At 42.5% G+C, this 27,784-nt stretch overlaps 2 protein-coding genes across 4 annotated transcripts in view; both read right to left on the bottom strand.

Annotated features, from left to right (window-relative positions):
* Positions 1-730: 730 nt before the first annotated feature.
* Rsl1d1 (ribosomal L1 domain containing 1) lies at positions 731-9,329 on the bottom strand. Of its 2 annotated transcripts, XM_042698378.1 has the most exons (10): positions 9,188-9,329; positions 8,054-8,193; positions 5,950-6,085; positions 5,460-5,608; positions 5,273-5,374; positions 4,372-4,465; positions 4,159-4,284; positions 3,584-3,776; positions 3,459-3,553; positions 731-1,535 (listed from the first exon to the last, which is right to left on the bottom strand). In XM_042698378.1, exons 1-10 carry the CDS (start codon positions 9,290-9,292, stop codon positions 1,236-1,238), a joined length of 1,440 nt encoding a protein of 479 aa, XP_042554312.1. In that variant the 5' UTR covers positions 9,293-9,329; the 3' UTR covers positions 731-1,235. The 2 variants fall into 2 exon arrangements, with proteins under 2 accessions (XP_042554312.1, XP_042554309.1); XM_042698375.1 differs by having other exon boundaries at positions 3,459-3,776.
* Positions 9,330-10,556: 1,227 nt separating this feature from the next.
* Gspt1 (G1 to S phase transition 1) overlaps positions 10,557-27,784 on the bottom strand; it is a 42,418-nt gene continuing 25,190 nt past the window's right edge. For both annotated transcript variants that reach the window (XM_042698483.1, XM_042698482.1), the window contains exons 8-15: positions 26,805-26,959; positions 26,513-26,653; positions 24,837-24,930; positions 23,661-23,741; positions 20,637-20,810; positions 18,582-18,671; positions 18,178-18,346; positions 10,557-14,984 (exon numbers count right to left, since the gene is read on the bottom strand). In XM_042698483.1, the coding sequence (XP_042554417.1) occupies positions 14,932-14,984; positions 18,178-18,346; positions 18,582-18,671; positions 20,637-20,810; positions 23,661-23,741; positions 24,837-24,930; positions 26,513-26,653; positions 26,805-26,959 (957 nt within the window). In that variant the 3' untranslated portion in view covers positions 10,557-14,931. The remainder of the gene's footprint in view (positions 14,985-18,177; positions 18,347-18,581; positions 18,672-20,636; positions 20,811-23,660; positions 23,742-24,836; positions 24,931-26,512; positions 26,654-26,804; positions 26,960-27,784) is intronic.

Below are 27,784 nucleotides of genomic sequence, written 5' to 3'. Positions count from 1 at the left end.
ATCAAATCTAGGGCCTCATGCATGCAAGGCAAGCACTCTTACCACTGAGCCACCTTCCCAGCAAACCCCCCCACCCCCGTTTTTTTGTTTGTTTTTTTGCGGTCCTGGTACTTGAGTTTAGGGTCCAAGTTTGTTTTTTTATCCCTGAAGGCTAGCACTCTACCACTTGAACCACAGTGCCACTTCTGGCTTTTTCTGAGTAGTTTTACTGGAGGCAAGAGTCTCAAGGACTTTCCTGCTTGGGCTGGTTTCAAACCTTGATCCTCAGATCTCAGCCTCCTGAGTAGCTAGGATTATGTGAGAGACACAGGAGCCTGGCTCTGCAGTGTTTAAGTGTTGGAAACCCAAGTCCAGAGTTAGGATACTTTTCCATTACATTTCAGAACTGTCTCCAATAAACCTGATACCAGCATGTTGGTATCACCTGTTTGTGAGCTAGTAACCCTTGGAAGCACTGCTGAAGGACAGTCCTTCCTAGCTGGGAACACATGCAGCTCAAACGCAGTGCAACGCCAGTGTCACTGAAAGCCTCACAAGTGAGCTGGATATGCACGGCCACTCTATCTGTACAGAGGAGGTAGAGGGAAAAGATGGGACAGGCAGACTGTTTCTACGTTCTGAGGTTCTTGTGCATCAAGCCCCTCATCACTACTTTGCTAATGTTTGCAGTCTTGTGAACTGATGCACAAGTAAAAATATTACAGTAAATGACAAAACAGCTCACATATGCTCATTATCCAATAAGCATCCAGACAGATGTTACAGTTTATTTGTGTATGATGACCACAGAGAAGACTGTTACATCAGCAAATACACAGAACAATGAAAAATAGATTTTACTTTGCCATTGGCTTTTACAAACAGGAGTATAGGTTAGAATCACCTATGGAGGTTCTTAAAACCTCACTCGTAGAGAAAGTAGCAATGGGGGTTGGGATCCAAATACTTTTAATTTCACTTCTTTATTCCCCCAGTGCTGGGGTGGAACTCAGCCAGGCCCAAGGAAGCCAAGGTTTTACTGTTTTCCAGCCCCTGCGGGCCCCAGCCTGAGCACCCCACGGTGGCAGGCATGTCCTGCTGTGCCCAAATGAACTATATTAGAAAAAAGCATCTCAGGCTGTTATTTAACTGTAACCCTCTGTACATCACCTTTATAATAACAATTAAAAAAAAACACAGAGTCTCAGGTAACTGTTAAGTCCTGGGCAGAGCCAGTGATTTTTTTTTTTTTTTTTTTAGTTAGACTGGCCCTCAGAGGGGATTTTTCGTCCCTGTTTAGGGGTGCTGGGATCATTACTTCCAGATTTCTTACAAGTGGTGAAGAACTTGGCCTCTGGCTTTTTTGGAGTCTGTCTCAGGTCTTTTTTTCCCAGCACAGAGTCTGTTACTTTGTCTTTCTGGTCCACCCTCTGCTTCTTCCCTGGAGCTTTTCCAGGGGTCTCTCTGGTAGGCAGAGCCTTTCTCTTCTTGCCAACAGGTGTGCTGGGCCCGACACTCTTCTTTGGAGACTTCTTTGCTGTGGCACTGTTTTGCACCTGCAAGAGAAGAAAGTTAAGTCTGGCAATGGCAGGAGTAGCTGTTCAATTTAACCTTACAGGAGGGGCAAGCTGAGAACTCACTGTCTCATGACTACTGGGCATGTTGCTGTTGTTAAAGCCACACCTCCAGCCTTCTACTAAAGACTTTGTAAAGGCAGTCTGAGGGTCTCTCAAGAGGCCCCTCTTCCTAAGGGAAGTGACCAGTGAGCACTTCCTAAGTGCAGAGAGAGCTGTGCCCCAACCTGACTTCCTGTTAGTGAGTCCCTTGAAGGCGCCCTTCAGGTTCCCAGTTGGTGAACCCAGGCTGTGCCGCCAGAACCCACAAGGCAGAACTATTCTAACTCAAAGAGGCTATTCGAGGCCCAAGATGCAGCAAGGATCTAGCAGCAAAGTCTGCCCAGTCTACAGATACAACTGAAGACCAAACTAAACTTTGTACGTGTGCCAGTATTTGGAGCCTTGAACTCTCTGTACTCTCCCTTAGCATTGTTTCTCAAGGCTGCCATTCTACTCGAGCCAGAGTTCCACTTCCAGTTTTTCTGCTGGTTCAGAAGAGGCACCAGACAAAACTATTTTTATATAAACCTAGCCACAAACACAAACCCCAAAATCAACCTATTATAATATCGTCTCCATATGTTTATTTTTAAGTCTTTGAAGTTTTAATTTCCTGCCTGTCTTCCTAGTAGCTGAGCTTCTAGGTAAGCACTGAAATTATGAAATTGCCACGATTCTATTTCCTAGATGGGTTTAAAGGACTGGGCCTTCGTGTCAGCCAGGTGCTCTACCACTGACCTATCCTTGCCAACACTACGCTTCAGGTCCTAACCTATCACTTGTAAAAAGAAGCTAATATTTTAAAGATTACTGCCAGGCTCATGCCTGTAATCCTAGCTACTCAGGAGGCTGAGACCTGGAGGATTGAGGCTGAGGCTCAAAGCCAGCCCAGGAAAAAAGACCATTGAGACTCCGTTGCCAATTAATCAGCAAAATGCTAAACTAGAGGCATCAATCATTCAAGTCATAGAGCACCAGGCTTTGTCAGCCTGGGCGCTGTCCCTCAGCTCTTTAGCTCAAGGTTAGCTAGCACTCTACCAGTTAGTCACAGCATCACTTCTGGCTCTTTTTTTTTCTGCTTATGTGGTACTGAGGAATCGAACCCAGGGCCTCATGCATGCAAGTCAAGCACTCTACTACTGAGCTACCTTCTCAGCCCCAGAACACCAGTCTTGAATGGAACAGAATATAAAGTTCTGAGTTCAAGCCTCACTGATGGCATGAACACATACACACATAAAAAATAGAATTACTATTGAGCCAGACTGAGGTACAAAGGAGACCATGTCTGGGGGGGAGGGGGGAAAAGCTACCGTATGCTCTAAGATGGAGTGATGGCTCTTGTCTGTCATTTGGGATTGGGAGAATCTTGGTTCTAAAGCCAGCCAAATGAAGTTTGTGAACCCCTCAATCAATGAACAAAAACTGGGTGTGGAGGTGTGCACCTAACATTCCAGTTATATGGCGTAGGCCAGCCTGGACAAAAAGTGAGATCCTATCTGAAAACAATTAAACCAAAAAGGGCGGGGAGTGTTTTTAAGTGGTAAGTGCTAGGCCTTGGCTCAACCTCAGGCCCACCACATCAACACAGCAGCAGCTTGTATCTCATAGCTCGTGCGGGAGAGTGACCCACACCACTCCAGCTATGTGCACAGCCTATCCTACAGTTACGTTCAAGTGTCCCACTGTGAACCAAAACATGACTTACCCCTCAACAGGTGTTTACGGGATGGACTAAACTGGCTACCACATGGCTCTTGGTTTACTCATGTTTTTCATTAATAATCACTCAGCACCGAGCCTGCCCAGACACAACTGGCCACCAAACCATTCAATATCACTATTAAACAGCAATAAAAATACCTGGACATTTTCTTTTGCTGGAGTTCCTTCTATTGGTACCAACTGTGGGATTTCGTCTTCGTCATCTGTCACTGTAGGCTGGCCTTTGACTTTGCCTGTCACTTTAGGCTGGACGTTAACTTCGCCTGTCGCTTTAGGCTGGCCTTTCACTTTGCCTGGCTTTTTTTTCTGAGACCCAGGGTCCTTCACTGGATCATCCCCACCTTGAGATGCCAGGTCCCATGGTAAGACTGGTGTAGACTTCCGAATTCTTGCCCTCAACTTTTTGTTTTTCTTCTTTTGCTTTGCACGCAATTTCATCTCTTTTTTCTTTCTTTCCTACCAAGAACATCAGACAGAAGATAAAGATAAGTAGGAAAAACAAAGGATAAAGAATGAGCGCTGGTAGCTCTCAGTATTCACAGTCCCCGCCCCCCCCCCCCCCCACACACAAAGAGCTTTGACCTCTACCATAAACACTGGAACCTCAACTCCACTTTCACACAGGGCCCTACAGCCCAGCTCTGTAGCCCAAGCAGACCCCAGAACTCTGGATCCTCCTGCTCAGCCTGAGTGCTGAGACCACAGGTGACACCACACCTGTCACTTTGTTTGACTCCTGAACAACCTATCTTAGTAATTCCATCTTTACATTTCAATACCTTCATAAACCCCAACGAATCTTAAAAGCCTATCTAGTATTTAAACATCTACTACTAACTTTTCTCTGAAGACCATTGAAGGATAGTGGGCTGTTTTCATCCACACAGCTGACAAATGAGGAAAAGATGGGAAGGGAAGCAGACCTCTCGGTTTTCACGAATAAGAGTTTGATGCTCTGCAACTTCTGAAACAAAGAAAAGAATAGCAACCATCTACTCCTCGCTTTTCTTCCATGAGTCACCAACACACTTGCCCCGCACACTGGATGTACCTTTGGCAACTTTTCTGCCAGCTTTTCCACGACAGCAACAATGTTTTCAGTGAGGTGCTGAGGCTCCATTGCAGTGTGACCGATGCGTACAGTACTGGAATCAAACACAGTAGCCAGTGAACATTTAAAAAAAAATTTAAGTTGATGCTTCAAAATAAAGCACTGGCATGTTCCTGAGAAATAAAAACACATCATTCTAAGCCTTTTCTTTTAAAATGTAAAAATGTTAAAAGCACTGGGTTCTAAACTAATTTTTAAAGACTGAAATGTGATTAATTCTCACGCTAAAAACCACCCTTCAGCAGATGCAGAGTGGGAAGCCCATACAGCTCAGCCCAACATTAGGTAGGGGGATCAGAGATGCTTCAGACAGCCAGATGGATCAAGATGGATTCGGAATTATGTAACAAGACTGAGGTGGATCTGACAGCGCAACATGCAAGCCTAGGACTATAACAGCTCTCTAAGCATTGATCTTACCCTGGCTTTCCTTAATACCCAGAGTTGTCCTGTCCAATACAATAACCACAACACTAGGTACATGTGTCCTTCTCACTCATTAAACCACATCAAATTAAAAACTCAGTTCCACAGGCACAGAGGCCACATTCCAATACTCAGCCACTATCCAGAGAACCAAATACAACACTTACTCCTTTTCTGGGGGGAGGGGAGAGCTTAAACTCAGGGTCTGGACGCTGTCCCTTAGCTCTTTTGCTGAAGGCTAGTGATATACAACTCTCACCCACAGCCCCACTTCTGGTTTTCTGATGAGAACAGAACACTCTTGAGAGAAGACTTTCGTTTTAAACTGAAGAACATGGTTTCATTAACAGCACCTTTAAGAGTGGACAGTCACTACCAAATGTGAAGTGATACACGACGCATGCTAGCTGCCTACCTGCAGGAACCACTCTTGGAGATGTTCAGGACAGTTCCACCCAAACAGTAGTTAATCTCTCTGGATAAATTCTTGGCAAGAAGGTTTACAGGTACTGGAACTCTACAAAACACATGGGCATAAGAATAACGCACACAAAGAAACATGTCATTTCATGCTGATGTTTAGTCATTGCTAAGAAACTTACTTCTTTCTTTGATAGAAATGTCTCCCTATGTGCGTGGGTAAAAGCCGCCTAATTCTTTCATCAGTAAGGAAAAGATCAAAACTCCCCAGGAGGCGGAGTTTGGCTTCATATGCTTTATATTCAGTCTTTAAAGTATGGAAAGGGATGATCTAGAAAATACAAACAATAAAAATATAAGAATAAGAATACAGAAAAGGAAAAATACTTAGGCAACAATATGAACCTAGAACCTTGCCCTTTACGGTTTAGCAAACATATAAGCACCTAAAATGTTCCAAGAACCATGTAAGTGTCATGGTGGTAAATGAGCAAGACCCCTAGATTAAGACTGGGAAGGATCGGCTGAGCTAACAGCACATGCCTATAATCCCAACTACTGGGGAAGATGCAGGTTAGAAGCCAATCTGGCAACTTAGAAGTGTATTATGTATTACATCAATGTAATTAAAAATCCTTGAAACATCTGGAAAAGTATTAGTCTACTTCCTACTCGAGAGATGGATTCAATCCCATGCTTCTTCAAAAGCTTTCTATAGAAACGTTCCGTATCTTCAGGTGATTCAAGTTCATCTTTGGTAAATAAACAGATTTCAGCTAAATCTGACTGAATATTATGAGGCAAGGACCTGCAAAACACATGAGAAGACATCCAGGAGTAAAGTGTTATTTCAGACACCATCTGAAGATCATTATGTCACCAACCTTCATTTATGTAAACACTACACCAAAACACCATTTAGAAATACACCTAGGGCAACAGTGACATACACAGACAATAATGTTGGAAATGATCTATACAAGTTGGGGGGGTGTTGTGAGGGGAGAGGGAAAGTAGAAGAAAAATGAGGGGACAACAAGTTTGACAAGAAATGTACTTATTACCTTACTTATGTAACTATAACCCCTCTGTACATAACCTTGACAATGGGAAAAAAAAATACACCTAGGGGAAAGAAAAGGCTAGAGCCTTAGTGCAGAGGTAAAGTGCTTGTGTAGCATGTGACAGGCCTGGGTTCCATCCCTAGCCTAGAACTGAAAAAGAAATAGAAAGAAAAAAAAAAGCAACCAAGCTATTTTTTAGAGAAAAGATTTTATATTCCAAGAAATTACTACGAACTCCCAGAGGCTAAAATGTCAATTGACAACTGGGAAGTAAAATAAAAATACAGGGGCTGGGAAGGTGGCTCAGTGGTAGAGGACTTGCGTTGCATGCCTGAGGCCCTGGGTTTGATTCCTCAGCACCACATAAGAAAAAAGAAAAAAGCCAGGAGTGGCCCTGTGGCTCAAGTGGTAGAGCGCTAGCCTTGAGCTGAAGAGCTATGGGACAGTGCCCAGGCCCAGAGTTCAGGCCCCACGACTAGACCCAAAAAATAAATAAACAAATAAAATAAAATAAAGATACCCGAACAATACATATGTAAACACTATAATGTAATTGTGTTATTACAGTGACCCATGTATTGTAATGTGGGAGGGAGAATAACCATATTGCAAGGTTTAAAACGTTATCTTCTGGTATATTTGTACTTATTAGCTCCTTAAATTTTTAACACATGTCTTAGGACTAAGAAGAGACAGCTAGCCTGACATGGTTGTACACACCTATAATCCCAACACTGCGGAGGTTGAGGTAGGAGGACCCAGATTTCCAGAACAAGCTGGGCTAGACAGCAAGACTGACTCAAATTGTACCCCAAATATAAATATAAAATTGTTAAGGGTTCTTTATTTTTTGTTTCAAAGAGTATAAGTCTAGGCCCCAAGTTATAAGACATTTTACTGCTAAAAATGTCTAAATTTCTTTTTTTTTTTCTTTTCTTTGCTGGTCCTGGAGCTTGAATTTAGGACCTGGATGCTGCCTGAAAGTCTTTGTGCTCAAGGTTAGCTACAGAGCCATTTTCTGGGTAGCTTGTTTAAGGTAAGTTTCACAAACTTTCCTGCCTTGCCTGTATTTGAACAGTGTGATCCTCAGATCACAGAGTTGCTAGAATTAGAGGTGTGAGCCACCAGCAGACCCAGGCCAAATTCCTGCCATTCTTTTTTTTTTTTTTTGGATCGTGGGGCTTGAACTCTGGGCCTGGGCGCTGTTCCTTTGCTCTTCAGCTCAAGGCTAGTGATCTACCACTTGAGCCACAACACCACTTCCCACTTTTTCTGTTTATGTGGTGCTGAGGAAATCAAACCCAGGGCCTCATGCATGGGAGGCAAGCACTCTTACCCCTGAGCCACCTTCCCAGCCCCATTTCTACCATTCTTTTATTTATTTATTTTTTGGGACCGGTCATGGGGCCTGAACTCTGGGCCTGGGCGCTGTCCCTCAGCTCTTCAGCTCAAGGCTAGTGCTCTACCACTTGAGCCACAGTGCCATTCCTGGCTTTTTTCTTTTTGCTTATGTGGTGCTGGGAATCGAACCCAGGGCCTCAGGCATGCAAGGCAAGCGCTCTACCACTGAGCCACCTTCCCAGCCCCTCTACCATTCTTTAAGGCAGTGGTTTTATTTGATCTCAGATTTTTGAGTATGCCAGATTTCCACTGTTAAAAGCTACAAATAAATGAGTAGATAAAAAGATCAAGAGTAGAAAATTAGAACTTACAATTTAACCCTCAGTTCTTTACTGGGAATTTTCCATAATATCACCATTAAAAATAAATTTTCGCTGTCATTCAAAAGCAATGCTCTTTTGCTTCTTCTGGCCTTAGAATGGGCCAACAGGGCTTCTACTGCCTTCCTAATCTGCAAAGGAGAAACATAAACTTCTCAGGTTAACGTTCACTCCTCCTTCTCCATACTTGCTTTGCTCCATATTCAATTGTAGTAGGTAACCTGTACAACCACAACTGAATCGTGCAATTTATACTCAGAGCAACTTAAGAACCAATCAAAGAACGCCTAAGTAGTCGAGAGGTGGTGCATGTCTGTAATCCTAGCACCTCCGGAGGCAGAAGCAAGAGGATCAAGCGTTAGAGGTCAACCTGGGCTACAAAGTGAGACCCTGTCTCAAAAGGATGGGACTGAACCACAGGAGACGAGGACGGCAGTAATTCACAGGAAAAGACCCCACCCCACTGACAGCAGCATTTACTTCGTATTGTGTGCTAGGTCCCCACCGAAAGCACTTCATAAGCATTCCTCCCTGCGATCTGGGAAAGCAAGGTAGCAGACAGGGACGTGGTAAGTACGAATTAACAAAGCGAAAAGACTAGTCCAAGGTCAAACAGGAAGGAACCAAAGCCAGATCGCTCTCACCCCGAGGCCCTAAGTTACCATTTATAATTTCTTTTATTCGCGCTGGTTCTGGGGCTTGACCCAGGGCTTGAACACTGTCCCCGGGCTTTTCTGCTCAAGGCTAGCGCTGTACCACTACCACTTGAGCCACAGCTCCACTTCTGGCTTCCTGGTGATTGACTGTTGCTAAAAACCTCGTGGACTTTCCTGCCTAAGCTCGGTTTCGAATCTCGATCTTCAGATCTCAGCCCTCGAGTAGCTGGGATTACGGGTGCCCGACTATTTTTGCAATCTAATTACAGACCGCCAGGTCGCAGGCCTGGGGGGAAGCTAGAGAGAGTCAGTGCGGAATAACCGACGGGCTAGCCGGAACGCTCTGGGGACGACCCCCGCGCCCCGCACCGGGCAGGCCCAGGTTTCCAGGCCTTTCCGTCGGCACCACCACGCCTCACAAAGGACAGACACCCTCCTTTCGAAACACCTACCCTACCCAGGGACTCACCTGGCTTTTGTCCAGATGTTCTAGGGAGGTCAGGTCGTCTGGAGCCGAGGCGGAGGTTGCACCGACGGCCAGAGCCTCTGGAGAGGTGGAAGCCGCGTCCTCCATGGCTGGTTCGCCTCGTGCAAACGCGCGAGCGGCGGAACTTGAGGCCGGCGCATCCGCGTGCGCACGCGCGGAGGCCCGGAACCGGAAACTAGGCGGGGGGGGGGAAAACAGGATCCGCATCGCGTCATTTCCGGGAAGGCGCGCAATTTGGTTTCCGGGCTTGGCGCAGGAATGGTGGACATCGCTTCTCCTGCCTTCCCGCCGCCCGGGGCTCGGCGTCTCCCTCGGAGCCTGAGAAAGGAGCGCGGAGCCCTGGGCCGCGGCGTGGGGCGTCGCCTCCCTCCCCGGCCGGCCTCGGAGCTCCAGGCCCCCCGCGGCGGGCGGTGAGATCCCGCAGGCCATTACCGGCGGGGAGGCTGGCTGGGGGACCCCGGGGGACAGAGAGGATTGAACGGCCCCTTCCCGCCCCATCTTGCTCCCCGGAGGTTACCAGTCCCCAGAACCTCCTGGAACCTTCCAGAAATATGCTAGGCGTGTCTTAAGAGGTATTTCTCTTGTGTTGAGAAGGAAGGGTAGGTTCCATTTTCGTTGAACTGACCCCTGCCTTCGCTATTTGGGAGGCAGGACTGGAAGTTCGCACCACCTTCGGCACCGCGTGGACGTCCCGGGCGGCGGCAGCGCTTTTACAGCTAGTGAGGTTTTGAGACCGTGGAAGTCCGAGGCTAAGCCAGACAATGGCGTTGTCCTCCGTAGACTTGGAGAACACGTGTGTGTGTGTGTGTGATTATTGGCGCTAAGTCTCAAACTTTGTCTGGGCTGGCTTCAAACAGCTCAGCCTCCTGAGTAGCTAGGATTACAGGCGTGAGCAACGGGCACCCGGCTTTTGAAAAAACTTTTGGTACTTTGCTTCTTTCAGCTTGTCTGTCCCAGGTATCTACTTTGAGGTGAAATTGGTTTTTGGAACAGCGTTAGGAAGTTACACTGCTCTTTGGGTGTCAGCATGTTGGAAGAGCTGTGGGACTGTGAGGTGCTCTGCATCAGAATTCAATTTTGGGAGGAAGACTTTTGGGCGTAGGAAATGGCACGAATTCAGATGAAAGGCCAGGGTATGTTTGGCTGGAGCAGAGACGGAGTGGGAATGAGGCTAGCAGTCAGACAGGGCATGACCTCTTGAACTCTGTGCAAGCACTTAATTTTCCTTAAATGCCTTACATGACAGCTTTTTTAGTTCTATCCAACAACTCTGCTAGGTGGTTCCTAAATTGCATACAGTGCTGTACGGAATGAGTTATCCACACAAGTGACTATAAACGAGACAAGTCTGTCAAAAGGGAAGATGACAACTTTTATTGTTATTACAAAAGCAATTCTTTTTAACTTCAGTCATTTGAATAATTAATTGCAAGAGCAGACTAATAAGGGCTTAATCCTCACACAGGCACCAAGTCAGGCACAGAAGGTAGCTACAAATCATAAAGGGCTTCTTTTCTACCTAGCAGAGCACTCTTCTATGCTTTGGAATTAGGTTTTTAAAAACCCAGCAAACTTAATCCTCTCTTAGTTGCTACTTTAGAAATGTCTAGGTATTAAGTGGTTGTCTAGTAAAAACTAGTCAGTAAGTCCTGGCCTGTGAGAGACCCACATTTCCTTTAAAACATCAAGCATATGTAAGCTTTTGAGAGCTTAATGTGGAGTCCCTAGAATGCAGACCTTGCAAGCTCTGACCTGGTCCACCTAATGCATGTGGAGGAAATGGAGGCGAAAGCCATCACCTGAGGATTGCCAGAGTGCCAGCGCCAGCTCCAGCACTCACTTCCACCACTGCAGGAAAGGAGGTAGCAAGGACTGACATCTGGAGCACTGAGCTATTGTGCCTGGCCAAGGTGGACCCCAAGGTTCCCATGTTACCATCTAGAGGGCACAGTGGCCCTGTGACAAAGCAGGAAAAACAAGGAAATTCTGCTTTATGCCGAATCAGACCTTCTGATAGGTTTTAGTTTCTACTCCCACACCCCCAGGCCCTTCCAATAATCCTTAGTAAACAACTCAGCTGGCATAGTACTGTTTCAAGGAAGCATAAGATTAGAGGTATGTGAGAATAGTATTAGTTATTGAAGGGAAGACTTAGTAAGTTCAAGGATACTGAAAAATCAGAAATATCCTAGAACCCAAACCATCAAGAATCAAATCTGAACTATACTTCAATTCTGGCAGTAAACTGGCTCAAATGCAATCCACTGAATTACTACTAGAAAATAAAAGAATTTCCTAGTCCACTTACTGTGAAACCTAAAAAACAATAGCTAAAGTTGTCTTCTGAGTTGTGCCTACAGTTACATTTATTTAATAAACTGCTGCCATGGCAACAACTAAGAAAAAAAGTAAGAGCATAAGTAACTAGACCTATGTGCTGGGATCACTGGAAAATAAGCTGGAGAAGATGCGGTATTTGGAGACAGATAATCACCCCCAAATTCAGTTGACTACTATATCTACCTTACACATGTCTGTGAGAGGATTAATTGCACAGTTTATTCTAATAAAGTAGGCCAACACTGAATATTACATTTAATCATTCTACAATCAGAGCTCTAGTGCTGTAACTGGAATTTTCACAAACGGTTTAAAGGTTGAAAGTTGCCTGATGTTAAGAGCTGTAATAAATACTGTGTATTTGTCTCTTGGCTGTCATTAAATCCCTACCCAAGGCAAGGAAGCTCTCCTCTGTGAAGCAGCAGTCCATGACCCAGTCTGCCAGGAAGGAAAGGTGCTAGAGCGCTGCCACGTTGGCAGTCATCCAGTGCTCCTGAAGCCTGGCTGGGGTTTCTACCCCAGTTTCAGACGGTAGCAGTTTCAACTGTTTCCCTTCAGCTGCAAAACTCCACCTGCTTGCAAGTATAACTCAAAATATCCGCAGCATTTCAACTCGGAGGATGTGCCAGTAATTGTTCCCCTAAACACCTCTCAAAGTCCTCCAGTGAAAGTTCTTGTAGTTTTCTTAACAGACAAGTGTAAGTTAACCTCCTATTACAGGGAATAACCTGTACTTTACAAAGTTGTTTTTGTTGTTATTTTTCTTACATTCACTTACATGTATTTCAAGATTTTAAAGTTCAAAACAAGAAATACACATGGGTTCAATAATTCAGGAATACTACTTGTCACTTATTTCCATGGCAATATACACTTAATCCAACTAGTTTGGTTTGATTTTACATAGATTTTCACTGGATGAGTTCTGCAAATTAAAACAAGAAACATTACATTTTCCCTTCTTCCACAGGTAAGAAATAAAGACTTAAAACGGCAACTACTTACATGTTTATTTCAATTATCTCTTAAAATTCAGCCTACTAAATTAAAAGCCTTAAATAACCCAGCATGAAAATTGTTTATAAAGATGATTAATGTAAAAAAAAGATGTGAACTTATGATCCTAACCTTATCTATGCTAAAATATTGAGGTTTTTAATACCTGTGTAGTAGGTCTCCCTGTCAACCATAGTTTACACATGTAGTGACAGCAGGACTATGTATTGCTTTTTTAGAAATTCAACATCTGCACACTGCAGGTTTGTGTCAGACACTGTTTCCTTACTTGTAACTAAATATAATCAAGAGTGGAAACACTTCTGGAAGGATTTCAAAGCCCGTCAAATATACGGTAGGGATTAATCTTGCAAATGTGTTAAGGATCCAAAGAAAACTACAGTTGTATTTTGTACTTTTATTACATTATTTTGCAGAGGTAGGCGCTTCACAGTTTCTATCCAAATCATTTTACTTGGGAATCTTGGCAACAGGCATGTAATATTTTGTTTTAAAAGCAAATAAATGGTTTCTGAAACCATGTTCAGTTTAAAAAGGGAAATTTCTTTGGGAATAATTTCAATGACATGAGCTTTTAAAGAATACTTTGAAAGCAATTCCTAGTTTTCTTATTAATGTGAACATATAAAAAAGAACCTTTTTTTTTCCCTGATTCATCCTCCCATTCTTCCCAGAAAAACAAAAGCCCAGAAACTTGTAGACATAATGAAATGTAGATTTCATGTAACTTAGCCACAGATGTAGTTTTGAGACAGTATAGGGCATTGGGCATTAACAGTGCCCTTTCCATGAAAGATTTAAGACTCATTTGTCTCATGAACAGAAATCTCATAGTTTAGAAATCACTATTAAAGTTTACATTTTGTGACTGTAAATACAGGAACACAGTGGCTAGGCTTTTCTGAGGAGCAAGATTATAGGGAATGGACAAAGTTATTAGACATACAATTATAAAACATCTTATTCAGAAACAAATCACAATGTAAAAGTGGCCAAGTCTTTGATAAATGGTAATACTCATTCAACATGGAGACCACTGATAAACACAGATGTACCCTCTTCGTTTCCCACTTATTGTCACGAACATTTCCATCATGACAATTATAGGAGAAAGTCAGCTTTCAATTGAAATCTACAATGCTGCAGTGTGGTTCATCAAGATCATGGTTTGTAAACTCCAGCTTTGTATTTAAGAAAACTCAACATCAGATAATGAGATAAAACTTATACTGTGCTTGACTCTATCACTGTTAATTTTAGACTGTACATTTTCTGATGATTCTAAATATGATCATTTAGTCACTGGATTGAGAATTAGCTTAATCAGCAAGGATCCTCCAACCTTTAAAGTTACTGATACAAAGAGTAGACTGTGTAACTTGTAGAACTGGCACTTGTAATTGATACGGTTTTCATACTAGATGCATGCAGTGCTTATAAATACTAAAAGGCATCTTTTGCCGGGTCTCAACATGCATTCTTTATTGTGAATTCCATTAATGTAAATCAGTTAATGGAATTTTCTCTTGGGGTACAATTTGTAAGCTTTACTTATAAAAACAACAGTTTGCTGTTTTTTCATTTTAAAACACCTTACTGTGCTGAAGAACTCATATTAAAATATAAATTGGCAGAAAATAACCAAAGCTAGAAAATAACCTAGCTAGTAACGCAGCATCACAGTTGAGTATGGGTGTTTCACTGTATGTCCTGTAGGTACCGGTGCCCATCATCAAAAGGCATCATCCAAATGCTTTCCACTTATACAAACTTGAACATTGTTGTAAATGTCTCAGTTAAAGTAGTGGGCAGGGAGTTTAGAAAAATCCAAGTAATAAAATGTATTCAATTACTTGGGAGTTAAAAAGCTAATGCAACAATGTTACATTGAGATAAAAAACATTATTCAAAAGCAATTCAAATACCGAAAAGGGTTTCAAATTGAATATTTTATTAACATGGTAGTTGTCTTTTTAACATGTGCACACACACTCGCACACTCAGAATGATCTGCCTGGGGAAAAAGACTAATTATGCCTAGGGAGAAAATTAAAAATAAGAAATAAAAAAATTCCTGTAGGTTTTCATTATTGTAGGCAATTATGTCCACATCACTTATAAAGCTATTGCCAAATCTGTCCAAGGAAGCAGTTTGAAAGGGCTGGGGGAATCTGGAAAAACTCAACAGTGGCATAGCAGAGCTCTCAATATGAGAAAGCTGACATAATGTGGACTTTTGCTATGAATTTTTTCTTTGCAAAATATGGGGAGAGGTTTATCAATGGGCAGAAAGTAAGAGAAGGCGGTGTGAAGTAGGCTTTTGCAGTCAATTTTCCTCACAGTATTGTGCAGGGTCATCAAGAAAATGCTTAGTCTTTCTCTGGAACCAGTTTCAGAACTTTCCCGATTGCAATGGTCTTACCTAGAAATGAAGTTAAAAACAAAACAAACAAAACAAAAAATACCTTTCAGTAGTTAACAGCAAATCTATGTAATATATTAGAGCTTATTTAAAATAAAAATATGTGAAAGCAAGGGGATGAACTTATTAAAAGGATGTGTATATGTAGCTAAGGGAATTATCACTGTAAAACTGTTATTAATATATGGTAATAAAGTATTAGCTTGGCACCAGTAGCCCACACCTATAATCCTAGCTACTCGGGAGGCTAAGATCTGAGGAGTATCGTTTGAAGCCAGCTGGAACAGGAAAATCTTTGAGACTCATGTTTCTTAAGAGCTCAAGAACAGTGCTAGGACCTGAGTTCAAGTGTCTGAACCAGCACACAGACAAAAAACAGTCATGATTTATGGATGGGTAGTCTTAGAAAAGTGGTCTGCTTGTTTGTTTTTTTTTTGGTTGTTGTTCTTTTTGGTTGGTCCTAGGACTTGAACTGAGAGCCTGGGCACTGACCCTCAGTTCTAGTTGCTCAAGACTAGTGCTCTACCACAGAGATACAACACCACTTCTAGTTTTCTGGAGATAAGGAATCTCAGGCTTTCCTGCCCAGGCTGGCTTTGAACCACTATCCTAAGATCTCAACATCCTGAGTAGCTAGGATCACAGGCATGAGCTACAAGTGCCTGGCTAGAAAGTGTTTTTTATATACTGGGGGGAAAGACATACAAAAGAGGTATGATTACATATACAAAAAATTCTTTGCATAAATTAATGTAGCAAATCAAAATTCCACTCAACAGTACAAATGAATTATAAGCAACAAGGTTGAACCCAAAAACACAAGAAATGATCACAAAAGGCAAAGAGAAAAAAGTGAATTAGTGCTTGCCCAATGCTGGGGGTAGGTTGGGGGGGGGGGGGAGAGGAGAGCTATAGAAGTGACAGTCATCTGGTAAAGGCTACTTTTTAGTGTCTTCAGTATTTTCAAATTAGAATGTGGGACTAGGAAGGTGGCTCAGCAGTGCCTTGCATGCATGAGACCCTGGATTCGATTCCTTAGCACCACATAAAGAAAATGCCGGAAGTGGTGCTGTGGCTCAAGAGGTAGAGTGCTAGTCTTGAGCTGAACAGCTGAAGGACAGCGCCCAGACCCAGAGTTCAGGCCACACAATTAACAACAAAAAAAATTAGAATGTGGTGCTTGGTGTAACTAAGCATGCCATACTTCATTCAACTGCAGACCTTTTTTGGGGGGGTGAGGGGGAGGAGGGGCTGTCCTGAGGCTTGAACTGAGGGCCTGGGTGCCATCCCTAAGCTTCTTTTGCTCAAGGACTCTGCCACTAAGCCCCATTCCCAGCCCTCAACTGCACAATTTCATGTACAAATTACATCTAAAAAAATAACCTGTCTTTAATCAACTATCCAGCTTGCATCCACCAAATACATCCTTCCAGTTGTATTTATGAAGCAGAGGATACAACCCAAACCTAATAGCCAAGTTATTTTTTTTTTAGAACATTTTTTTTGGGGGGGTGGGGGGTCAGTCGTGGGGCTTGAACCTCTGGGCCTGGGTACTGTTCTTCAGCTCTTCAACTCAAGGCTAGCGCTCTACCACTTCCCATTTTCTAATAGAAGAGTCTCACAGTTTTTCCTGTCTTGGCTGGCTTTGAACTGCGATCCTCAGATCTCAGCTTCTTGAGTAGCTAGGATTACAGGCATGAGCCACTAGCACCTGGTGCCCCCCCCCCCTTTTTTTTTTGGCTGGTCCTGGAGCTTAACTCAGGGCCTTGACGCAGTCCAAGAGCTGCTTCTACTCAAGGCTAGTACTCTACCACTTGAGCCACAGCACCACTTCAGGCCTTTTTTGAGTAGTTTGTTGGAGATGAGAGTCTCTAGGACTTTCCTGTCTGGGCTGACTTTCAACTAAGATCCTCAGCCTCCTGAGTAGCCAGGATTACAGGCGTGAGCCACTGGCACCTGGCTGGAACAAAGTAATTCTGAAAACCCAGATTCAAATTTATCTTTTTCTCCAATGTATATGAACTTTGGTTCAGGTCCAAAATTATTTTTTAAAAATACCTTGCAAAACTCCCCAGGTTATATGCATAAGCAGTATGTAAAACAGGGCTAGGAAGGTAGCTCAGAGGTAGAGCGCTTGCCTTGCATACCTGAGGCCCTGGGTTCAATTCCTCAGCAGCACATAAGCAAAAAAGAAAAAAGCCAGAAGTGGCGCTGTGGCTCAAGTAGTAGAGCGCTTGCCTTGAGCTGAAGAGCTAAGGGACAGTGCCCAGGCCCAGAGTTCAGGACCCACAACCAGACCCAAAAAAAAAGTATGTAAAACAATTGATTTCTTTCTCTTGAACTCAAGGGGTTTGAATTGAAGGGCTTGAACCCTTGTTTGGCTTAATTGTTCATGGCTGCTAGACTACCAGTTGAGCCACAAGCTCCAGTTCATTTCTTTTCTTCCGTCTGGTGTTGTCAGGCTGACTAGTACTTAGTTACCATTCTATAAACTGACCAGTTTCACCCAATCTAAAGTAAAATGATCATTCCTCTAGTTTTCTCCAAGGTTTAGTGGCTGTGTTCATCACCATGGCTTAGCATAGTTCCTGATGCTTATGAGAGCCCAAATGGGTTATATTTACATGGGGTTATCATGTGAGTCCACTATTTCCTATTTTCATTCAACCATAAACTTTCCTCTTTTTTTGCCAGTCGTGGGGCTTAAACTCAAGGCCTGGGCACTGTCCTTGAGCATCTTTTGCTCAAGGCTAGCATTCTAACAATTGAGCCCCAGCACCATTTCCGGCTTTTTCTGTTTGTATGATACTGAGGAATCAAACCCAGGGCTTTGTGCAAGCTAGGCAAGTGCTCTACCTCTGAGCCATAGTCCCAGCACTGAAACGTAAACTTTCTAGTCTTAAGATAGCTAAGTTGAAAGTATTAGCCTATAAAAAAAAGTCTTACACCTTTTTTTCCATATTAATTTCATGTCTCGAAGAGGAAAATTACAGCTATATCAGAGCTACCTCTGGTAAAAATGGATGTCCATTAAGGATATCAGTACCACTGAAAGACAGAACATTTGCGCATCCTCCAGACCTTGTTCACTGTTTGTCAATACATTCAAAGAACATGAATCTGCAATGTGGGCTGTACACAGATGATGATCACCAAAGGCAGTTATCCTAGACATCAGTCTGAAAGCTCTTACCCTCATCTCGCAAGGTGAAACGACCCATCTGAGGGAAGTCTTTAAAGGTCTCAAGACAGATGGTTCCTGCTGTCCTTAAACGAGCAATGCATACTTGATCTTGTTTCACAAAACGAGGTCGAGTCTTACTTTTTTCTCCTGATTTTTTGTCTACCAAGCAGATTAAGGCCTAGCCAAGAAAAAAATGTTGAGAAGGTCAGAAAATTTTGCAAATACAAGCAAGTTGTAAGATGAAATCTGGTCATAAAGATGTATAATTGTAATCCCATTAGGTGGAGGGAGTCAGAAGGATCATGAATTCAAGGCCCTCTTGGGCTGCATAGCAAAACCATCTCAAAGAAAACATAAAACACTTCTGCAAAGAAGTTACAGTCTTAAGCTAAATATATTAAAAATAGACTCACAGTTATTTCGACTTCCTCAATACAGGTGTGAATGTGCAGCACCGCATTATACCCTGGGCAGATGATGGACTTGTGCTCTATAATCACTATCTGTCAACAGACAACAACATTTATCCCTAAGGTAAGCAAGATACCAGAGAACATCAAAAGAAACAATCTAATTCATAGTCTTCTTCAAGATGTGATAACCTCTACTCATGAGACTGAGATCTGAGAATCTCAGTTAAAAGCCAGCTGAAAAGGGATCCTGGGCTCAAGTAGTAGAGTGCTAGCCTTGAGTACAAAGGGACAGTGCTGGCCCTGATTGAAGCCCCAGGACTGGCACTTAAAAAAAAAAAAAAAAGATTCAACCTAAGTATTTCTTTTTGCTGGTCCTGGGGCTTGAAAACAGGGCCTGAGTGCTGTCCCTGGTTTCTCTGTGCTCAATGCGAGTGTTCTACCTCTTGAGCCAAAGTGCCACTAATGGCTTTTTCTTAGTTTACTGGATAAGAGCTGCCCGGACTGGCCTTGAACCACAATCCTCAGATCTCAGCTTCCTGATTAGCTAGGACTATAGGTATGAGCCATCAGCACCCAGCTGATAGCTTAAGTATTTTGTTCATAGGCTTAATTAGGCAGACTAACTTCAAAGCAGAATGTCAAGACCCTGCCTCAAAATGGGCAGTGCTTGTCACCACAAAGGCCAGCAGACAGGCTTTATTCCCCAGAAAATAAAGCTCATCCTGACATCCACAAGCTATCCACCATGTGCTTCTGTCACACTTCTATCCACTTCTCAGTAAATGTAAGCCTACCATGTAGCATAAAGTCTACATTGGTCATCATACTTTAGAACGATACACACCAATACCACCATTTGCTCTCTAATAACAAGTGTGCATGTGACCCCTTAAGTGACTGCTGTCAATGAGCACTGACTCCCAAGGCAACCTGCCTTAGTCAGAGTGAAAGACATTTTCAGCAAGGTGGTATTATTAAAAAATAGGCGCCAGGACCCAGGGATCCAGAAGATGGGACACTGGGAGGACCAGTTTGAGGCCAGTGTACGCATGAAGTTTGAGATCACCCTGTCAACCAGTAAAAAAAAAAAAAAAAGCTGGGCACAGTGGCATGTATATGTTGTCCCAGTTACATGGAAAGTAAAAATAGGAGGTTGAGGTCTTGGTAGGCCTAGGTATAAATGTAAGATGCTATTGAAAAAAAAAAACAACAAAAAAGAGCTGGGTTATGTGGCAGGGGATCTCCTGTTCAAATATTAAAAAAAAAAAAAAAAGTTATCTCACACAGGCTTCACCCTGTTATCTTGCCTACTTTGGAGGAAAACAGCAGAGGATTTTGGTTCAAGATCAACCAGACATAAAAGGTGGTGTACCAGCTGTAAGGAAGCACAACATCGAGGCCGTGGCATGAGCCAGTCATGCCTTTACTGCAGGGAAGGATCTAATGCCTTGGCAGGTTTGGGCATAAAGCAAGATCATATCATGAAAATAACACGCAAAAACGGGCTAGAGAGAGCAAGGGAAGGGGTGAGGCCGAAGAGAAATGTACTCTCTACGTGGCTTATGCAACTGTAGCCCCTCTGTATATTACCTATGTAATAATAAAAAACATGGGCTGGAGGAGGTGTGGCTCAGTGGTAGAACAATTGCTAGCAGTGTAAGCCATGAGTTCAATTCCAGCACTGCCAAAAAGAGAGAAATGCTATATCATACCACCATGTGGCTTTTATCAAGTGAATATCAGATATTCTAAATTCTATCAAGAGATCAAAAATTAAAAGTTGAGGGGCTGAGAAGGTAGCTCAGTGGTAGAGCACTTGCCTTGCATGCATGAGGCCCTGGGTTCGATTCCCCAGCACCACATAAGCAAAAAAAAAAAAAAAAAAAATTAAAAGTTGACAAAAACATTCCATTATGAAGAGCTATAGCCCATAGTGAAGATATGTGAATTGTTTCCTCTATTTCAGTTCCCCTCTCTTAAGTAGCATGTCATAGCTAAGAGCACTAAAATTCCAATTTCCTTTAGAGATGAAGACAACTACCCTAACCGGTTTACCTGGGCATCGAATGTGCGTCCAGAATGACAAAGATTACTAAGGTCACAAAGTATGAAGCCTGGAAGAATCTCCTCTTCTTCAATTCCTTTCAGTCTGATTTTGAGGTTTTCACCTGGGGCCACAGAATCAGTTTCCACATCGTCAGAAAGTATCCCAAGAACTTCCACGTTGTGCTTGAAAAGAAACCAAGGTTGGAGCTTTTCTGATCCGTTCATAGTTCACACATCATAAAATGTACTTACTGTTCTTGTGCAAAGTAATATGTGAGGACTTATGTTTTAGTTCTTTCAGGAATATACTGAGAAACAGCATCACCAGGCCTGGCACAGTGACACACATTTATACTCCCAGAGATTAAGGCAGATGAGTTCAAAAGGAAATGAGTGCAAAAGGCAGCTGGGGCAAAAAAAAAAAAAAGTTTACTAGGTCAACATAGAAACTTCTTCCCAGCTGCTGCACAATTTTGGGCCCAAGAACACTCAACAACACAGCATAGACACAGCCATCCAAGAGAGTACATACTGTATGTTGATTTCCTGAACTGCTTCATGAGCTACCTGCTCATCTGTACTTTGGAGAAATGTCCACTCTAGCCTTTGCTTCCTTTTCAGTTAGCTTACTTTGAGATTTGTTCTTGTTGAGTTATAAGTTCTTTATATAATCTGAATATTAATCCTTTATCATGTATAATTTGTACACATTTTCTCCCATGTAAGGATGCTGACAAATTAATTTTGAAATCTAAAATAGTCTATCTATATAAAAATATTCTTAGCTCTCTCCACTAACAGCTGCGAGGACTAAGCTAAGACTTAATAACCCCAGGTGATTAGCATGAAGGCACAGCTTCCTAGCCAGCCACCTTTGTGCTCACCACACAGACCCTTACTGCAAGTATACCTGGGCACTAATTTTATATACCAGGAGAATATTTTCTGTTACACACAATACATAAATCATTTTACAACATATAATTTGGTGGCATATAGTATATTTTTGGTGTTGATTGCCTTTTCCTCTATTTAGGTATAAAACATCTTTGTCACTATCCACAAAGTAGTCATTCCCTGTTACTCTTCCCTTAACAACTATCAATCTACCTTATTCCATGACTTTGGTGACAGCCTTACAGACAAAATTGTGAAAAAATTCAACCAATCACTATTTTCATTCAGTTTATAAGCCTTTAAGTTGAAGAAATAATCATCTTAGAGAAAATAGGCTGCAGCCGGATGCTGGTAGCTTACACCTGTAGTCCTAGCTACTCAGGAGGCTGAGATCTGAGGATCATGGTTCAAGGCCAATGCAGGCAGGAAAGTCCGTGAGTGAGACTCTTTATATCCTCCAGTAAACCACCAGAAAACTGGAAGTGGAACTGTGGCTCAACGGCTAGAGCACTAGCCTTGAGCTGAAGAGCTCAGGCACAGCGCCCAGGCCCAGAGTTCAAGACCCATGGCCAACAAAAGAAAAAGAAAAAGTAGGCTGCATCTGAGCATGTATGCTCACAACAGTAATCCCAGCTATGTAGAAGGTACAGATATCTACGCATATAAACAGAACACGTCTGTATGTGTCCTGTATGCACCCCACTGAGCTAGGTGAAGTTATGATAATGCTCCACGTCATTGTCTACTTGTCCACAGGGTAGACTGCTTGCTGGGCACCTGTGCTTCCTTTCCCTTTCCCTTTCCTTTCTTTTCCCTCCATCCTTTTTTTCTTTCTTAATTACTTTGTCAATTGTGGGGCTTTGGTGCTATCCCTGAGCTCTTTTTGCTCAAGGTTAGCACTCTACTACTTTGAGCCAAATCACCACTTATGGTTTTCTGGTGGTTAACTGGGAGTAAGAGTCTCATGGACTTTCCTGCCCCAGCCGTCTTCAAACTGTGTTCCTTAGATTTCAGCCTCCTGAGTAACCAGAATTACAGGTATCAGCCACCAGCAATGGCTGGCTGTACCTGTGATTCTAAAAGGCTAACTCTCCATTTGTCATGGAATAATAATAACACATTTGTTCACAATCAATCATTAAAAGTTTTTTAATGAAAATCCCTGAGGTTTTGAGAAGTTTTGGCCCCCTGATTAATTTTTTTTATTTAGATGGTTTGAATATTAAGAAAGTGTCAATGGTTAGTTTCCTTGGCATTATAAGGCCTAGAGAATTTTAAAACTTCTTGGGCAATCTATGCCTTTTGTGGAAACTCATGTTACTACAGAACCCAAGAAACTGAGATGATCTGCATATTAGAGCACACTGAATATTTTATAAAGGACTTTTTTTGGTTGTTGTTGCCAGTCCTGGGGCTTGAACTCAGGGTCTGAGCACTATCCCTGAACTACTTTTTTGTTCAAGGCTAGCACTCTACCACTTGTGCCACAGCACCACTTCTGGCTTTTTGTGTTTATGTGGTATTGAGGAATTGAACTCAGGGCTTGTGCATGCTAAGCAAGCAGTCTATTGCTAAGCCATATTCCCAACCCCAGGACCTTAATTCTTTTTTGTGGGGGTGGGTTGGGGGGGGGCCAGTCATGGGGCCTGAACTCTGGGCCTGGGCACTATCCCTTAGCTCTTCAGCTCAAGGCTAGCACTCTACCACTTGAGCCACAGCGCCACTTCCGGCTTTTTTCTTTTTGCTTATGTGGTGCTGAGGAATCGAACCCAGGGCCTCAGGCATGCAAGGCAAGCGCTCTACCACTGAGCCACCTTCCTAGCCCCAAACCTTAATTTTTTAAAGGTGGTTTTGTTGTAAGTTTATGATACAACATACAGCATAAAGCTAGAGTTAACAGAATTTTACAATTCTTCTTAGATAATTTTAGCCTCACCTTGTAATACTACAAAGATTATGATGGTTGAAAAAAAAGTACTTAATAATATTGGTTTTCATGACTTTGATATTGTTTTATAGATTAAAAATGTAAATGCAAAGCCTGAGAACAACCATGGTTAAAATTTTGTAAAATGATATTCTGCTAATATTTTCAAAAGCAAAACCTAACAGGAAAAAGTGTAACTAAATTCATACCTTGTTTGGCATCATGACAAGCTGCTGGCCTTTACAAATAGATCCGGATTCCAGCTTTCCCAGGACCACAGTGCCCATATCCTGGTTAAATTTAAAACGGAAACATCAAGTTTTTTTTTGTTTTGTTTTTGTTTTTTTTTGGTTGGTCGTGGGGCCTGAACTCTGGGCCTGGGCACTGTCCCTCAGCTCTTCAGCTCAAGGCTAGCACTCTAAACACTTAAGCCACAGCCCCACTTCCAGCTTTTTTCTTTTTTGCTTATGTGGTGCTGAGGAATCGAACCCAGGGCCTCATGCATGCAAGGCAAGCGCTCTACCAATGAGCCACCTTCCCAGCCCCAGAAACATCGAGTTTAAAAAAAAAATTTTTTTTTTTGGTGCTGGTTATTGGGGCTTGAACTCTGATGCCCTTTTTTGCTTATAGCTGGCACTCTACCTTTTGAGCTAGTGATTTCTCTTTATGAGTAAGCCACGTGGGATTTTTACTTAGTGCTAGGGTCAAGGAGCTAGTTGTAGAACAGCAATAAGAATTTGAAACGTAGCTGATTATGGGAAGGTCATACCTACAACCTTAGCTATTCAGGAAACTAAAGGAACAAAGTTTAAAGCCACGACAAAAAAATCTAAGAAACTTTTTTTTTTTCGGTCGGTTGTGGGGCTTGAACTCTAGGCCTGGGCATTGTCCCTGAACTCTTCAGCTCAAAACTAGCGCTCTACCACTTGAGCCACAGTGCCACTTCCAGCCTTTTCTGTTTATGTGGTACTAAAGAATCGAACCCAGGGCCTCATGCATGGGAGGCAAGGACTCTACTACTGGGCCACCTTCCCAGCCCCAAATCCAAGAAACTCTTATCATCAATTATCCAGCAAAAAGCTGGAGGTAAAAGTGTGGCTCAAGTGGTAGAATGCCAACTGTTAATAAAAAGTGAACCTAGAACCTAAAGTCTCGGGTTCAAGAGTCCCTGTAATCTTCCCTACCCCACACACACACATAAAAGTATAGTGATGTTGGTGTTTATATGTTTCAAGTGGTAGAACACTTTCCCACCAAGAGTAAGGCCCTAAATTCACATTCCAGATCCACCAAAAACAAAGAAATTGTTTCATCATTAGTAACAATACAAAACAATTATTTTACATCCTCATAAACCCCAGTTTCTTTAATGATACTTTGTGTACCTTATACTTATCCACAATTGGCAGCCTGATTGGTCCATCAGCTGATCTATTGAAGTTTGGCAAATTATCCAGGTAGGGAATAAACGGTAATCCACTGAGAACATAAAAAATCCATTAAAGAAATTCAATACAGACATGAAAACCTTAAACAGTTACCTAACTATAAACTAAATTTAAAAAAATGGTTATATTATTAAATATCAAAGCTAAAGTTAGAAGAAAATATAGGGCTACATCTTTGTGACCTGAAAGCACTGGCATTTGACATCAAAATATCAACAAGAAAAATAGACAAATTAGACTTCATCAAAAATGGGAAGCTGTTGTGCTTCAAAGGATACTATCAAGAAAGTAAAGCAGGAGGGCTGGGTGTAACTTAGTGACAGCATGTATTCTTAGCATGTGCAAAGCCCTAGGTTCATTTCCTAGTAGTCAACAGCCCATTATGCAACCTACATAATGGAAGAAATAGTTGCTAATCCTGTATCAGTACAAAACTAAAAAAATTCAATCCAATTAAAAGGCAAACATTCATATTTTTTTGAGGGTGGTTATATGGATTTCAAATTCAGGGCTTGCTAGGCAAGTGCTCTACCCCTGGAGGTATACCCCTAAGTCCTTTGTGCTCTGGTTAATTTCCAAGTATAGTCTATCTTCAGCTTTTGCCTAGAGCCAAAGTCAGACCCATGAACCTACTCTATTCATGCTTCCCAAGTAGCTGGAATTATAGACACATGCCACCAAGCCCAGCTTTTTATTAGTTGAGTTGGAGAGTGCTGAATTTTTTTTTTAACCTCAACCCATGATCCTCCCAATCTCCATTTGCAAGGACTAGAATTAACAAGTATCTCTCGGCCCAGCTGAATCAATCTTTTTCTTTTTTGCCATTACTGGGGCTTGAACTCAAGGCCTGGGTGCTGTCTCTGAGCTTCTTTGTGTTCAAGGCAAGCACTCTAACACATGAGCCATAGCACTACTTGTGGCTTTTTTGTGTAATTCATTGGAGATAGAGTCTCATGGGGACTATTCTACCCAGGCTAGCTTCAAACTGCAATCCTCAGATCTCAGCCTCTTGAGTAGCTAGGATTACAGGAGTGAGCCACCAGTGTGCAGCTTAATTTTTTATTTTTATTTTTTTGGTCAGTCATGGGGCTTGAACTCTAGGCCTGGGTAGTGTTCCTCACCTCTTCAGCTCAAGGCTAGCGCTCTACCAGTTGAGCTACAGCACCACTTCCAGTTTTCTGGTAGTTTATTGGAGATAAGAGTCTCACATATTTTTATGCCTGGGCTGGCTTTGAACCAAGATCCTCAGATCTCAACCTCCTAAATAGCTAGGATTACAGGTGTGAGCCACCAGCACCCGGCTTAGATTAAATATTCTTATTTGCTTGTTTGTTTGTTTTTTGGGTCTGATCGTGGGGCCTGAACTCTGGGCCTGGGCCCTGTCCCTCAGCTTTTCAGCTCAAGGCTAGCGCTCTACCACTTGAGCCACAGCGCCACTTCCGGCTTTTTGCTTATGTGGTGCTGAGGAATCGAACCCAGGGCCTTGAGCATGCAAGGCAAGCGCTCTACCACTGAGCCACCTTCCCAGCCCTGTGCCAATATTTTCTTAAATTATATAACTATTTTTTTTTTAGTTCTTGTTTTTTAGAGGGTTTTTGTAAAAGGTCACTTACCTGTACCATGGACAGAACTCTGATTGCTCTTTAAGATTTGCTCCAGTTAGTCCTGAGCAGGGCATAAAGTGAATATCCTTTTTGGGATTGAAGCCAACTTTCTTCAAAAATGGCACTAGTTTCTCTTTGCATTCTTCATATCTGTGAATTTTATGAGTAATTTAACTATAATTGACCAAGTGAACTTTAGTTTCACCAGAAAACAAATGAAGATTTTAAAAAGGTCTAGGAAAAAATCTAAAGCTCTCCTTTTTCCACCAACATGTCTAGAGAGCAGTGAAGCATCACTTACCTCTCATTGCTCCAATTAACTGTGGGGTCATCCATCTTGTTAATAAGCACAATCAAGTGTTTCACACCAGCTGTCTTTGCCAACATTGCATGTTCTCTTGTCTGTCCTCCCTTTTCAAATCCAGTTTCAAACTCTCCTTTCCTGGCTGAGATTACCTATTCCAAGAAATCAGCAATTGACTCACACATTCAGGTAGCCCTCAGACAGTAAAACATCTTCACTTTCAGTTACAACAGAAAACAGAAGCAAATGAGCCAGAATATACAGGCTGTCTTGAATGTCACATCCATGTCTAGATGACTTGAGCATTTGGGGTTGGAGGTGTAGCTCAGTGGGAGAATATGTTTAAGCTTTTTGGTTTTCCAACCAAAAAGAGAAAAAAAAGGTTGTTCTTCACACCCCTTAACTCCCCCCCAAATCTAGTATATCTGTATATTTTATAATGCAGACATTATGTGGGGAACTAAGGACATAGCTCAGTAGTACAGTATATGCTTAGCATGTACAAGGCCTATGTCTGACCCCAGTACCACACAAAAACAAAAAACAGGACTGGTTGCAATGGCTCACACCTATAATCCCACCTATAATCAGAAGGTGAAGATTGAGAGAAATGCTGTTCAAGCCAGGCCAGGAAAAAATCTACCAAGGCCCCATCCCCATGTCAATATATAAGCTGGGAGTTGTGGTACATGCTTGTGATTTCAGCCTAAAGGAAAGCATAGGTAAGAGGATCAAGATCTGATCCTAGACCTAAACAAAAATTCAAGACTCTTCCTGAAAAATAACTAAAGCAAAAAAAGGGGAAGAGCAAACCTGGTGTTCTAAACTCAAACTCTGAAAAAAAAAGATTGAAGCAGGGCAGTGGTGGCTCGGGCAGTGGTGGCTCGCTCCTGTAATGCTTTCTACCCAGGAGGCTGAGATCTGAGGATTAGGGTTCAAAGCCACCCTGGGACTGACTCTGGACAGGAAAGTCCATG

This window comes from Dipodomys spectabilis, unplaced genomic scaffold (genome assembly GCF_019054845.1).
Source record: "Dipodomys spectabilis isolate Male_0828 unplaced genomic scaffold, ASM1905484v1 ptg000231l, whole genome shotgun sequence".
Classification (NCBI taxonomy): domain Eukaryota; kingdom Metazoa; phylum Chordata; class Mammalia; order Rodentia; family Heteromyidae; genus Dipodomys; species Dipodomys spectabilis.
This window is presented reverse-complemented; position numbering and strand designations above follow the sequence as displayed.